Source organism: Gopherus flavomarginatus, chromosome 20 (assembly GCF_025201925.1).
Source record: "Gopherus flavomarginatus isolate rGopFla2 chromosome 20, rGopFla2.mat.asm, whole genome shotgun sequence".
In the NCBI taxonomy this organism is placed as follows: Eukaryota; Metazoa; Chordata; order Testudines; family Testudinidae; genus Gopherus; species Gopherus flavomarginatus.
Window position 1 is genome coordinate 20,667,009 of NC_066636.1, and position 15,542 is coordinate 20,682,550.

The 15,542-nt window shown below is 49.9% G+C and overlaps 1 protein-coding gene across 5 annotated transcripts in view; it reads right to left on the bottom strand.

The window, feature by feature from the left end:
- PIAS3 (protein inhibitor of activated STAT 3) overlaps positions 1-15,371 on the bottom strand; it is a 40,890-nt gene extending 25,519 nt beyond the window's left edge. The window contains exons 1-3 of one of the 5 annotated variants that reach the window (XM_050930668.1): positions 9,913-9,989; positions 6,507-6,562; positions 791-1,259 (exon numbers count right to left, since the gene is read on the bottom strand). In XM_050930668.1, the coding sequence (XP_050786625.1) occupies positions 791-1,259; positions 6,507-6,521 (484 nt within the window). In that variant the 5' untranslated portion in view covers positions 6,522-6,562; positions 9,913-9,989. Of the gene's footprint in view, positions 1-790; positions 1,260-3,481; positions 3,691-6,506; positions 6,915-9,912; positions 10,014-15,178 lie in introns of those variants that run through there. The other 4 variants (XM_050930666.1, XM_050930670.1, XM_050930667.1 and 1 more) reach the window with 4 other exon arrangements.
- Positions 15,372-15,542: the final 171 nt, after the last annotated feature.

Below are 15,542 nucleotides of genomic sequence, written 5' to 3' on the forward strand. Positions count from 1 at the left end.
GTACTCGAGATATCGTTTTGAGAACCCATCCCATACTAAGCAGCTATTCCTTCTCTCGGCTTCGTAGACCGAATGCTGAAATATCATAAATCACTCACAAGCAGTATAGTAATTCTAAAAGAGGGTGATTTTTAGACTATAATGAAGAACTCAGTCTGTTCCCAGCAAAGTTCACAAACTGGCTCTATCTGATACAGATGGCCAAAATTAAAAAAAAAAAATAAATAAGGCACATACTGGTCATTATCCACTTAAGAGATGCAGGAGACTGGTTGGCTGAAGGGATTAGTAAGAAGATATCAGCTTTTCACTAAATCCTTAGTCTGAATCCAGAAAACCACAGGAGCAACCAAACCTCTTCGGTATCCTATTAAAAATGAGATCTCAGTCCAATGGTTATTTCAACTGCAGTATTACCTAAGGACTGAGTCAGTGATCAAAACCCCACTGGACTATGCACCGTACAGAAATGCCAAGATGGTAATTTTTTTGGTTGGACAAGAACTATCTAAGATTATTCGTTCACAGGTGTCTCTGCCACAAAACACATCATAGCCAATCTCAGCAGACGCGCCCAGGATTGACTCCCACCCTCACCCACAGATGTAGTCCTTCCAAATCAAGGCTGATGTGCACTTGCAAAGCAGTCTGGGAAACTAGCCCTCACTGCCCACACTATGCCCAGTCTGTGAATAACCAGAAGCTTTCAGTTTCAAGGGCTTTCAAGCCAGTAAGCGTTGAGTAATAGTGCCCTGTAGAAAAGAGAAGCAAAGCTAATTTATTCACATACCTAATGTGGTGGGTTTAATCAGCTCATCATAGACGTCGTAAAAGGGCAGCCTCTTCATTTTGACATCTGGATGGACCGGATGAATGGGCGGGGATAAGTGCTGAACATCTGTTTCATGTTTGGGTCCCAGCATAGGCACCGGAGGCAACATAGCCGTTGGCACTGTAGAAGCTGCTGAACTGTTATCATAGGGCAAATGACACACCGTGCTGCCCTGCGTCAGTGCAGTGGCGGAGGGCAGTTGCCCTGTCTGAATATGGAGCATGGATAAGTCTGAAGGGGTTAAGATCTTCCTCGGGAACCTTCGCCGGTACAGCTCCTTAATTTTCATCTGAACAGCTGGGCTGCAGCCAGATTTGAGCAGCTGTAACGCCTTTGTGAGCAACTCGTGTTTCCTTCCACTCTTGTTTCTGCCAGCAAAACCCAAGAGAACCTGCAGTTCTGATACCCTAAAGCTCATAACCATGTGCTGCAAGAAAACAGAAAACAACGTTAACATTGCTAATTCCAAACACACAGTCCAAACACAAGCTACAAATTCACTAGATGAAAGTGGCAGAGACCTTAAAAGAGACACTGTCAAATTACAGATCCCATTACCTACGCGATTATCTACGTACAGGCGAACGAGCCGTAAACTCCTAATTTACTTTTACCTCTTTGCATTTTTCTCAGCTTGGATTTTCGAACTAGACGGGTCAGCTCCACTTCCAGTTTTTAGGTAATTTCACTTTTGCACTAGCACAATGTTTTTGGGGTTTTTTTTTTGGGGGGGGGGGGGGCGGTTCTGCCATGCCAAGGGATGGCTAAACAACACCACCACTTTGGCCCAGATTCTCATTTCCACAAAGGTTCCTTTACACCACTCTGGTAGCAAAAAGGGGTCTTAAAGCAGGTGAAATTATTCTCACTTGAAGACTCTTTTACATTACCAGCGTGGTATAAAAGAGCCTTGCTGTAAATGAGATTCTGGCCCATAAACTAAAGAGCTAGGTTATTAACTGTTTTTAAACTCTGGAACTCCCCTCTTTGCTTCCAATACAGAAACTATAGGCCTGCATTATACTGCCCAATATTCCTTTGGCTGCCATATGGGGTACCAAATCTGGAACAGATTTGACAGATGATTGATTAGTCAGAAGTTTGGAGTTAACATAACTAAAAGAAATCATCTAAGAAAAAGCATGCATCAAGTACCAATGCCACACCAAGGCTGGAATTAAATAATTGTCTTATTAAAGAGTATCTAAAAGAAGTTTGCTAATTTTCTCTTCACTACATATGTCACCAATAATTCTCACAAATGGAGCCAGTAGATTCAGCCCACATCTCAGCAAGAGCTCCACAGAGCAGCAGGGTGGCATCATCATTAAAGGCATTTAACACTAACAAGACGTATGGCACCACATTCATACGTTTGAGGTACTGCCACAAATGAAACTGCGCGTCAAATTAATGCACAAATATACTTTTGGATTGTCTTGTCCTCAGCCTCTTTAAGAAGTCACGATTGCTATTCCACCCAAACGAGTGGGAGCTACTGTATCTTTGAGCTCAAGAGATTTAACAAAAAATACGGGTCATTTCCCATGAAAAAAAGGGGTTGTACAAAAGCAGAAACCTCATATGAGACAACTGCCCCTATTTTTTCCCAAATCGATCATTCAGAATGGCTCTCAGTTCACTATGGGCATTAAGGCCCTGTGCGACCCCAGTCTGAAGATACCTTCCTCCTGCCTACCTTTGTTCAGCTGCGCCAAGTTATTTCACCACAGGAAGTTACTGGTCATGCTGTTTCCATGGGCGAGTCTGCCCACAGGACAGAGTACCAGCCTAAGGCAGGTGGGATCTAGCCCTTGCCCGCTATTAACTTGCTGTGGCCTTGGGCTATTCTGTGCCTTGGGGTATGCCTGCACTGCAAGTAAAGGTATGATCATACTACAGGTACGTCTGCACTGCAGCTGGAGGCAGTTTCCAGCTCGAGTAGATGTACACAAACTAGGGTGCTAAAGCCAGCAGATTAGTTTCTGAGACTGTAGGTGTGTAATCCGATGGTGAGCCCAAGCTGCTGCCCATGCCGCCACGGCTACATGGCTATTTTTAGCACACAAGCTCAATCAAACCTAGCACGTGTACGTCTCCCTGAGCTGGAAATTACACCTGGTGGCAGCACGGGCTTCAGCAGGAGCTAGCAGCCAGAAGGTTTGTACTCAGGTTGCTAGCCCATGCCACCACATCTATGCTATGACTTCCCATGCCAGCTAGTGCAGGTGTGCCTACCCCTGCTACCACCACACTTTCACGTGCAGTGCAGCTATGCTCTCAGCTTCTCCACCTGTCAAACAGAGGTTTTTTTACCCACCTGTGTAAAGCAGGCAGAAATCTATGATGGACACTAGCGCTAAGGATTATTTGGTTTACCTACACTAATTATTTTTTGCACTTTTTAAAAAAAACACATTAAAACCTTCCGTTTTCTGAACTCTCTTATGCATGGCTACTCCTTGCTGCACCCACTACACAGCCAGGCTCAAAGTTTGTGTGTGCACCAACTATAAATTTGCCTGAGAAATGTGTATCATTTATGTATATTGCAGCGGCACCTAAATAACCCATCCCAGATCAGGGCCCCTTTGTGCTGGACACTGCACAGATACATAATAAGAGACAGTCTGTGCCATACAGACTTACCGTCTGGATAGACATGACACACAGAATAGGAGAAAGTATTATTCCCATTTTGCAGACAGAGAATGGAGGCACAGTGACCTGCCCAGGGTCACAAAGAAAGACAGGGGTGGAGCCAGAACCAAACCCAAATCTTCAATCTCAGTCCACTGGTTTCGCCGCAAGACCGTTGTTCCCCTCTGATGCAAAACAGGACTTTCGGGATTACTTTGCTACTCACAAGAGCATAAAGAAAAATACTCATGGGATGGCACCGGATGCTGTGGGAGGCTGGTGGTTATGTAAAAAAATCCTTCCAGTCACACAAATAAAAAGCTAGAAACCAGAACCAGTCAAGAATCAAACCCATTTATATCTATAATGCTTTGTTTATTAACACACAAACTGTTGTAATAAGGGATGAAGAACAAATAGCCTTTCATCTCCAAATCAGTAAACCACCAAAGCTTGCCATCTGATGGCTGGCCGATTAAAATAAGTTAGTGGATCTCTGGCCCAGCCAGCTGATGCATGTCTACATTATAAAAAGAAGGTTACTACTTTGTTAGCAGTCTCAGAAGACGTGCCAATGATTTAACTAAAAGGTATATTTACCTTTAAGATGCTGACACCTTCCAGAATGTTTGGATACTGGATATTTATCTGTTCCACAGGGTTAAACCTGAAACCTAATCACCTTAAACATTCTCCATTTTAAATACGAAAGAGAATACAGACTTTCACCCCACCAAGTATCCAGTTGCCTTCAGGCAAACAAATGAAACAGATTCAACAATAGTAGAATTGTTCTCAAATTAGCTACATTTGTTTGAAGGGTTTAAGTCTGCATGGCCTTTCAATTTCACAGACACGCCTTTTCCTCTGTGCTTTATCATCTGACTGCTGTGGGACACTAGGGGGCAGAAGGAAAAAGGGAGGATTCTGTCTTGTCTATTTCAATATCACACAGACCAGGAAAGAGCAAGCATGCACAGTTGAGTTTATTAGGCTCTATTGCATCTTACATGGCAAAAGATCCCAAAGCTGTTTACAAGCCATATATACGAGGACCACTATCCACCACCAAAAATGCAACCACCTCTAGAGAGCAGCAAGCCAGCTGTTTCACTTCCCAGGGCAGGAGGAGGGAGGGGAAATTTTGGCTAAGACAGACAGGGCAAACTCTCTACCACTATGAAAAGTGCCATGTGATCTCTGCTGCAGAACAGACAGGACTACTAGTTAGGGTCTCAAGTGAAAAAAAACCACACATAGTACATTGCAGGGAATTTATCTATCACCTTTCTTGGCTGGTTATTCAAGAGAAGAATAATTTTTAATATTACTGTAATGGTTTTTTGAGAGCTGAGAATGCTTTTCAGAAATAAGAAAACTGTACTATAGATATTTATCAGGAAGATTTTAATTTGGAGACTAAACTTTGACAGTGTCCCTTTTAAATACCTTTTAACACACACAAAAGATTGTGTTATGGATACAGGTACAATATAAACCCATCTTGCAAAGACAGCCGTCCTTCGTGACAATCTGAGACCCGCAAAGGCTGCCTATTTCACGGAGACCAAACAGCACCCATCACCACTGGAAGCGGCTCCCCTCCAAGTCCTGAGAACTAAGCCCATTCATTTCCTGGGAGATTAGTGGAGCTTGGTTCACCAGCACCACATTTCGTTTTAAAATATACCCGTACTCGTACACGGCTGTGTCACCACTATTGTGGACTCTTATCGACACCTGATGCGTCTCCGATTACTGCTCACGCAATGCAGCACGGCAGCAGAAAGACTCTCTCATCGCCACAAGAGATCACAATCAAGAGCTCCCAGAGGGCACCCAAAGGCCTATTTAGTGAATGAGCCACATCACACTTGAGTCCATGCTGAATAGCCTGAACGGACAATTGTTGAACAGTGTACAACATTTCTCTTTCCAGAGGAGTCATCCCTGGTCATTTAAATAACGGAAGGTGTCCAAGCCCACTCCAGACATAGGGAGCAATCGCTTTGCTTTCAGCTGGCTCCTCTTTCTTTACAATGAAAGACAGATGGTAAAAATCTTAGACTAACCCCTAGCTAGGAAGCCAGACAGTGGGGTAGGGGAGATGGACAAGGGAATTCAGTTGCCAGAAGAGAGCACAGATTAAAAAATAAACTGCAGAGAGCCATGAATAATGCCAGGCTGCACAGGAAAGTCTGAAGCCTGGGAGACCATAAGAGAATCTCAGAGGTGGGCCAAGCCTCAGAGAATGTAAACCCATGGGCTAAGCTACATCTACTCTTACAATATGATTTCTCCACAGAGATTTATTTGCAGAGAGAGGGTATAGTGGAAGATGCCAGAGAAATTCCATCCCCGCTGCATCTATGCTCTTTAACAGTGTGCTAACTATGACCCCAATCCTGCCGACTTATGCATGTGCTTAACTTCACACACGAGCAGGCCCACTGAGTCCCAGTGGCACTGCTCTCATGCATAAAGTTAAGCATGTGTATAAATAGATGCAGGATCAAGACCTATGTTAAGACATGCCATTTCTCCAAGTCTGCAGATGTGGGACTACTGTCTAGCTTATTACGGCCACGGAACTTTGGCAAACTTTACAAAAAAAAGTCACTGCTTCTTTGCAATAGGAATTCTGCAAAATTGCAACTCTTTCTGATTACAATTCTTAGGTCCAGTTTTTCCATGAACATTTTAACACTTTGGTGCTTACTGAGATAGAAACCCAGTCCTGCTCATATTAAAGTCATAGGGAGCTTTGCTCCCGGCAGCAGGATCAGGCCCTACATGAATATCAGAACAGGATGGGTCACTACTGGAAAGATTACAGAGGAACACGAGCTCCAGAGAATTATATCCCTGTTGTGGCTGCCAAAAAGGTGCCAGTTCCTAAATTCTTGCTATTCCCAACACAGGGGTGGGGGAAGGACTCTGAGGCCACTTTAGCCAGCTAAGAGCTGCATTCTAGCCTGTGGGGGAAAAATATTACACGCCAATGAGGACACAAATCAGCTTTGGAATTAGTTACCAGGGGCAATTTCATATTCCACAGTCTGGTGGGCAAAGGTGGTTACACTCTGACTCCTAAAAACAAGAAAGAGAAAAGAGAGTGGAGGGAGACGAAACCCCCTCCAGCTGTGAGTGCTGCTGCAGAACTACTGGTCTACAAACAAAGCCACCTCCAACCCTGTGCCCCCCTCTTCCCACGCCTCCATGGCTCTGGGCAAGGGAGATCCTGGAGCCATGCCCCTTTCCCCCCACGGCAACTCTGCCCCTCCATTCCGCATTGCTCTATATCCCCTTCTGACCCAGCAGAGCCCCTCTTTGTTCTTGGTATCCCGGGCTCTCTGACCCGACACTCTTCTCTGTACCCCTTCAGGGCTGAATCCCCCGGCCCCTTAGCTCTCTGCCTCCTTCTTGCACTTCCCCCCAGGCCTCCTGTTCTTCTCCCTCCTTCACCGCCCCACCCCACAATTGAACCCCCAGGGTCTTCTGCTCCCCCCACAAATACCCAAGCTCCTTTGCTTTCTTCAATAGTCATATCCCTGCTCCCACACACGAACCCCCAAACCCAGTGCCCCTTTCTCCAAGCTTCTGTATCTCCATCACGACCCTGTGCCTTCCTCCATGACCCCCACAGACCCTCTGCCTGCTCCCTGTCCTGTCCCACTCAGGACCCAGGTCGCACTCTTGGTACTCCCTTGAAAACTCCCCTCCATGGATTCCCATATGACAGCCTCTCCCAGGATCCTATGGTTCCTCCTAAGAACCTCTTGTCCTGCCCCCACCAGGGCTCCCCTGAACCCATCCCACCTTCCAGGGCTTCCCTGCTCCCACACCTCAGGCTCCCCCTCAAACCCCTCTCACTCCACCCCCATTACAAACCCACTCAGGGATTTCCTGCACCCCTAGCCCTCTAGCCCATCCCTTACTCCCCCAAACCCGCAGAGCCCCCAGCTCCCGCACCTCAGTGCCCTCCTCCAGCCTCCAGTGCTACGGATCCCTCCCAGCAGCCCCCAGACTCCAGTCATCCTCCCTCTACTCCTCCACTTTGCCCCACTCACAGCCCCCCTGCAGCCCCAGTCCCCTCCCATCCTCCACCCCAGATCCCTCTGCTCCGCCAGGCTTCAAATCCCTCCCCCATCTCCTGGTGCCCCCCAACATTGTCAGCCCCCTCCCCTCGCTCCCCCAACACTGCAGAGCCCCCAGCTCCCCTGCCTCAGTGCCCCCTGCAGCCCCCTGCCATGGGCCCCTCCCAGCCTCCCCCAATTCATCCCCCCACAACCCCAGCCCCCACCCCCACAGCACCCCCACGCAGCCCCCTGTGCCACCGGCCCCTCCAGTATCCCTCAGCAGCTCCAGCCTCTTCTCATCCTCCCTCTGCTCCTCCACAACCCCAGATCCCTCTCCCTACACTCCTGCCCCTCAGTCCCCCCACTCCACCACCCTCCGGTGCCCACTTCTCAATGCCTGCAGACCCCTCCCCCTACTCCTCTATCCCCCCCATCCCTCGGTGCCCCCCAACCCCACAGCACCCCCCTGCAGCCCCCAGTGCCATGGGCCCCTCCAGCCTCCCCCAATTCATCCCCCCACAACCCCAGCCCCCACAGCACCTCCACACAACCCCCTGTATCACCGGCCCCTCCAGTATCCCTCAGCAGCTCCAGCCTCTTCTCATCCTCCCTCTGCTCCTCCACAACCCCAGTTCCCTCCCCCTACACTCCCGCCCCTCGGTGCCCCCCACTGCACCCCACCTCTCAGTGCCCCCAGACCCCTCCCCCTACTCCTCTATCCCTCCCCCGCCCCTCCCTGCCCCCCACTCCCACAGCCACCGGCCCCTCCCAGCTTCCACCTGCCCCCTTCAGTAACCTCCAACCCCCCAGATCTCTCCACCCCACCGCCCCCACAGCTCCCCCTCAATAACCCCCAACCCCCCAGATCCCTCCACCCCGGCCCCCCACAGCCCCCCCTCAATAACCCCCAACCCCCCAGATCTCTCCACCCCACCGCCCCCACAGCCCCCCCTCAATAACCCCCAACCCCCCAGATCCCTCCACCCCAGCCCCCCACAGCCCCCCCTCAATAACCCCCAACCCCCCAGATCCCTCCACCCCAGCCCCCCACAGCCCCCCCTCAATAACCCCCAACCCCCCAGATCCCTCCACCCCAGCCCCCCACAGCCCCCCTTCAATAACCCCCAACCCCCTAGATCTCTCCACCCCACCGCCCCCCCACAGCCCCCCCTCAATAACCCCCAACCCCCCAGATCTCTCCAGCCCGGCCCCCCCACAGTCCCCCCTCAATAACCCCCAACTCCCCAGATCTCTCCACCCCGGCCCCCCACAGCCCCCCCTCAATAACCCCCAACCCCCTAGATCTCTCCACCCCACCGCCCCCCCACAGCCCCCCCCTCAATAACCCCCAACCCCCCAGATCTCTCCAGCCCGGCCCCCCCACAGTCCCCCCTCAATAACCCCCAACTCCCCAGATCTCTCCACCCCGGCCCCCCACAGCCCCCCCTCAATAACCCCCAACCCCCTAGATCTCTCCACCCCACCGCCCCCCCACAGCCCCCCCTCAATAACCCCCAACCCCCCAGATCTCTCCAGCCCGGCCCCCCCACAGTCCCCCCTCAATAACCCCCAACCCCCCAGATCTCTCCACCCCGGCCCCCCACAGCCCCCCCTCAATAACCCCCAACCCCCCAGATCTCTCCAGCCCGGCCCCCCACAGCCCCCCTTCAATAACCCCCAACCCCCCAGATCCCTCCACCCCGGCCCCCCACAGCCCCCCTTCAATAACCCCCAACCCCCCAGATCCCTCCACCCCACCGCCCCCCCACAGCCCCCCCTCAATAACCCCCAACCCCCCAGATCTCTCCAGCCCGGCCCCCCCACAGTCCCCCCTCAATAACCCCCAACCCCCCAGATCTCTCCACCCCGGCCCCCCACAGCCCCCCCTCAATAACCCCCAACCCCCCAGATCTCTCCAGCCCGGCCCCCCACAGTCCCCCCTCAATAACCCCCAACCCCCCAGATCCCTCCACCCCGGCCCCCCACAGCCCCCCCTCAATAACCCCCAACCCCCCAGATCTCTCCACCCCACCGCCCCCCCTCAACCCCCCCTCAATAACCCCCAACCCCCCAGATCTCTCCACCCCGGCCCCCCACAGCCCCCCCTCAATAACCCCCAACCCCCCAGATCTCTCCACCCCACCGCCCCGCAATCCCCCCTCAATAACCCCCAACCCCCCAGATCCCTCCACCCCGGCCCCCCGCAACCCCCCCGTCCCTCGGTGCCCCCCCCGCAGAACCCAGCCCCCCCTCCCAGCCCCCCCCACCCGGCAGTGCCTGACCCTCCCCAGCCCCTCGGTCTCCCGGCCGCTGCTCCCCCCGGAGTCCCCCGCCGCTCCGGCCCGGGGGGGGGGTCGTTACCTTCAGCTCCGCCGCCTCCGCCATCTTGAGACATCGTAGCCGAGCCGAGCGGGGGGAGCGGCCAAGGGAGCGGCGACAACTCCGCCCCCGGCCCGGAGCCGCAGAGCCGCCGCGCGGGAGGGAGCGGGGCGAAACTCCGCACCCGGCTCTCAGCCGCAGACACCCCCACCCGGGACCGGGAGCTCACAGCCAGGCTGCCTGGCTCATCCTTCCAGGCTGATTAGCACACCGCAGCGTTAATGACCACCAGCAAGCAGTGCGGGCACCAGGAGTCCTAGTACTGCAGCAGCGAGTAGCGTTAATACCAACACTGGGGCTGTGCAAAACGCACTAGTAGTTACCGTGGGCACTCAGGTGTGGTTGTTACTCCCAGCAGCCCTGAGCAGTAACAGCAGTACGTTGCTATCAGCCATGAGTATTGGTTGCTATCAGCACTAGCCCTGAGTATTGGTTGCTGTTACCACCAGTCCTGAGTATTAATAGGAGAATTAGTTGTTACACTGCTCTACAGCCAAAATGCTTCTGAAATAAATGTGGTCCAACTTTACTAATTCTGGGACACTGAGAACGAAAATGATGCTTAAAATTGTTGATTGGCTCTAGTTTTCAAGATATGCTATTGGGTCAGTATATACGACCCTTGACTTGGGAATGGCGGAGGATAAGTGAGTTATAAAGGGAAGGGATCTCAATTTAAACCAGAGATGACTAAAATACATCTTTGACTGGATCTATGAATAAATCTATGACTGGGTTCGGACAGTACTTGCTTTTGAGGCAAAACAATGAATGATGCAATCTGAAGCCGGTATTGCGTCACACATGATATGAATTGCATCATGTTATTCCTAGAAGTCATGGATGATGCAATCATAACGAAGCATACATCACTCTGCTGAACAAATTGCCCTATATCAGCTCTAGAAATCATACAGTGTCCTGCTCTCTTAATCGTCAGTGTTTGATTTTACAAAGGGACACATTTCTGTTTAGCCAACGTGAGCAGAGATGCCTCGTACTTGTGTGAACAGTGCAGATAACTTCTGCTATGTTTGTGGTGAAGTGACTTTTGCATCACAAAAGCGCAGTATAACCACTATGGTTAAGCAAGCCTATCGCCTTTATTTTGGCTGCAAAATTGGAGATCAGGACAAGAGGTGGGCCCCACACATATGCTGCAACACTTGTGCAACAAATCTTCGCCAGTGGTTGAAGGAAAAGGAAATCTATGCCTTTTGCAGTGCCAATGATTTGGAGAGCCAACAGATCATAGCAGCAATTGTTACTTCTGCATGGTGTCTCCAGCTGGGAAAGGTGTGTCAAAGAAGAAAAAGTGGACTGTGCATTATCCAAACATTCCATCAGCTATACGCCCAGTACCCCACGGAGAAGGACTGCCGGTTCCTGATGCACCAGAATCATTCTCACTTGAGTCAGCCGAGGAAGAGGAAGAGGATGAAACTTCTGGTCCTGAACCATCAATGTCACTGGACCCACATTTTCTCCCATCCTCCTCCTCTGAACCACACCTCATAACACAAGGTGAACTGAATGACCTTGTCAGGGATTTGGAACTACCCAGGAGTAAGGCAGAGCTGTTGGGCTCCAGACTACAGCAGTGGAATCTCCTGGCAGGCTATCAGGGCAAATGGAGCCCATCAATGCTTGCAGACTATTGCTGGACAGTGACAAGAGATGCTCCATTTAATGAATACAAGGGACAAGCCAAGAATTGCCAAGTAGACACTGAATAGGACTAAACTATGTACATAATAGTTTTTTGCCTTTTGTTTCATAATAAATTTATTTATATAACCCTTTTGCTGATTTTTAAAGTGTTACATAAACAGGACAGGTGAAATATTATCATGTAAAGCAACCATAAACACAGGAAAAGACCTAGGTTTACAATTTATGATTAAAACTCTATCTACACAATATACATAGACATAAAATGTAAAAACTTAAATATCTTAGAAACAGTAGCCAATCAGTTGTTTTAATTGTCATATTTGAATTCAGCACATCAAAATACATAATAAATATCACATTTTATCTCTGAAGCAGACGACTTCTCAAAAATTGTAGACCAGTGTTATCAGCCATAAGTATTAGCAGCTAATAGCAGCAGCCCTGAGTAGTGATTGCTATTGGCACTAGTCCTGAGAACTGACAGAAGTAACAGTTACTATCAGCCCTGAATAATAGTTGCTAACAGCACTGGCCCTGAGTATTAATGGCAGTATTAGTTAGAGGCCCTGAGGATTAGATACTATAATTGGCTGCTAAAGGCACTAGGCCTGAGTATTAACAAAGGTATTAGTTACTATCAGCATTAGCCCTGAATCTTACTAGATAATTACTTACCAACATTACCACTCATTATTTATAGGACTACCTGTCACTGTGATTACTAATAGCAATCTTTGTAGCTAAAATTGCTCATTTTTTCACATGTCTGCGTCTGACGAAGTGGGTATTCACCCACGAAAGCTTATGCTCCAATACTTCTGTTAGCCTATAAGGTGTCACAGGACTCTGTCACTTTTTATTGGTGGTAGTGTTATGTTCACAGCATGCACACGAAAGCAATTAGATAAAAACATCATTACTCTTGCTGGAAGGCTGAAGTGTACCACCACTTTATTGCTTAGAATGGTAACACACACGAACCTAAAACCAGGAAAAGACAAAACAGGCTGCTCCCTAAAAAAAGCAAGGCACAACTCACCCTATCTCATGTCTACACACTCTAAGCACGCTGCTGTAGCACTTCAGTGTAGACACTTTAAGTGATAGAAGGGGTTCCCCCAGTGCTGTAGTTAATCCACCGACTCATGAGATGGTTGCTTGGTCGACAGAAGAATTCTTCCATTGATCTAGTGCTACCTATACAGGGACTTAGGTTGGCTTAACTATGCTGCTCAGGGATGTAGATTTTTCACACCTCTGAGCAACAAAGCTGGGTCGATCTAAAAGCTGCTGACTTCTACTGCTAGACCCAGATCACATGCTCCCCTACAGAGCCACCTAGCCTGCAAGCACGACCAGGAAAACCCCCTGAAATTAGCGACAGCCTCCAATTAAACATCGTTTTCATTACACCCCGGGTTGCGATATTCATTATTAGTCATTTAGTCTTCTTAGTATTACTCTTTTGTAGAATCATTTAGTATTCATTATTAGCGATAACTCATCCTAATATTAGCTGTGGTAATGTCAGTTATTAGATATTATTTAACAGCAATATTATTCATCACTAGTGTTAATTAAAAGTCATTTTCATTGTAGTAATATTACTTACTCTTCCTAGTAATAATAGTGGTAGCTGTATTATGAGCATAAGTAGCATGACAGTGAAACAACCTAGGTGCCCTCACTAAAATCAAGGCCCCATTGGGCTGGACACTGAACATACAGCCCCTGCTCCCCAAAAAGCTCACAATATAAATACAACACAAAGGGTCTGAGGGGAAACTGAGGCACATAGCAGGGACATATATTATTGCCCTTATATAAATCCATGGTACACCCTTATATAAATCCATATACATGCCCATATATTATTGCCCTTATATAAATCCATGGTACGGCCACATCTCGAATATTGTGTACAGATGTGGTCTCCTCACCTCAAAAAAGATATTCTAGCACTGGAAAAAGTTCTGAAAAGGGCAACTAAAATGATTAGGGGTTTGAAGAGGGTCCCATAGGAGGAAAGATTAAAGAGGCTAGGCATCTTCAGCTTGGAAAAGAGGAGACTAAGGGGGGATATGATAGAAGTATATAAAATCATGAGTGATGTTGAGAAAGTGGATAAGGAACAGTTATTTACTTATTCCCATAATACAAGAACTAGGGGTCACCAAATGAAATTAATAGGCAGCAGGTTTAAAACAAATAAAAGGAAGTTCTTCTTCGCACAGCGCACAGTCAGCTTGTGGAACTCCTTGCCTGAGGAGGTTGTGAAGGCTGGGACTATAACAATGTTTAAAAGGGAACGGGATAAATACATGGTGGCTAAGTCCATAAATGGCTATTAGCCAGGAAGGCTAAAGAATGGTGTCCCTAGCCTCTGTTCATCAGAGGATGGAGATGGATGGCAGGAGAGCGATCACTTGATCGTTGCCTGTTAGCTTCGCTCCCTCTGGGGCACCTGGCATTGGCCACTGTCGGTAGACAGATACTGGGCTAGATGGACCTTTGGTCTGACCCAGTACGGCCGTTCTTATGTACATGATTTATCCATGGGCACACAGCAGGTCAGGTCCAGAGCCCGGAATAGATCCCAAGACTCCCAGTCCATTGCTCCCTCTGTCCACTAGCCCACCCTACCCTCCCAGGAACAGCACATACTGTCAGCATGGAGGCACGCTACTGCTGCACAGCACCATGCCTTTTAAAGGGCCCCACATCATAGCAAGCCTAGCTCAGTTCCTCAGCCCCAGGGTGTCCTTGCCACAGGGTGGGTCAAAGCAGTCCCTCCCCATTCCAATCAAGAAGGGTGTGCGGGTGAAGGGAGAGGGTACTAGGGGGCAGGGTTTAATTTGAGAAGAGGCTGGTGTTTTGGACGGTGGGGTTAATCTGGGGGGTGGGTTTGAGAATAGGGGGTTAATTGGGGTGGTGGTTTGGGTGTAGGGGGTTAATCTGAATGAAGGGATGCAGGAGGGTTAATCAGGGGAGTGGGTGTTTGGGGAGCAGGGGGTTAATCGTGAAGGAAGGGTGGTTTGGGGGACAGCAGGGAGATAATGTGGGAGAGCTGGAGCCCCGGGGCAGTTTGGGAGGGCAGTGGGGAGTTAACGTGGGAGAGGTGGGGTCCCAGGGCAGTTTCGGAGGCAGCAGGGCATTAACATGGGACTACTGGGCCCCAAGCGTGGTTTAGGGGGCAGCGGGGAGTTACTGTGGGAGAGGTGGGGCCCCGGGGCAATTTGGGGGGCAGCAGGGAGTTAACATGGGAGAGGAGGGCCCCAAGGGCAGTTTAGGGGGCAGCGGGGAGTTCATGTGGGAGAGCTGGGGCCCCAAGGGCAGTTTAGGGGGCAGCGGGGAGTTAACGTGGGAGAGCTGGGCCCAAGGGTGGTTTAGGGGGCAGCAGGGAAGGCTTCTGGGGAGTGAAGTGGGATCTAGGCACTGGAAGCAGCAAAGTTTCTCTTGCAGCAGGAAACCCACTTTGGGGCCAGCTGGATTCCCCTCTCCTATTGGCAAAGTGGCAGGAGGAGGAGGGTGGCTTGGAGGCCCAGAACCCCCCCACCAAGGTCTCCTTACTCACCAAGTTCACTTTGGCCGAGGCCTTCCTCTGGGTCAGGTCAGGAGTGGTTAACCCGGGTGCAGCTGACAGCAGACTCCGCAGGCCCCATGCTTTGCAGTTACTATTGTTCGTTTTGGTTTGGTTTTGGGGGGGCAGGGTGTTTGATTGCAGGGTGGTTTGGGGGTGGGGGCAGGGGTCTGCAAGCAGAAAAGGGATCCAGCCAGGGAAAGCCCACAACTAACCCTTTCCTCCCAAACCCCAGCCTGCCTGACTCTTTCTTTAGCTGCAAACTCCAGGAACTCAGGATAATACAGATGATTAAATAAATAACCAACCCTCCCTTGCTGCCCCCTGGAGCTCAGCTCCTGCAAAGCAGCTGCAAAAT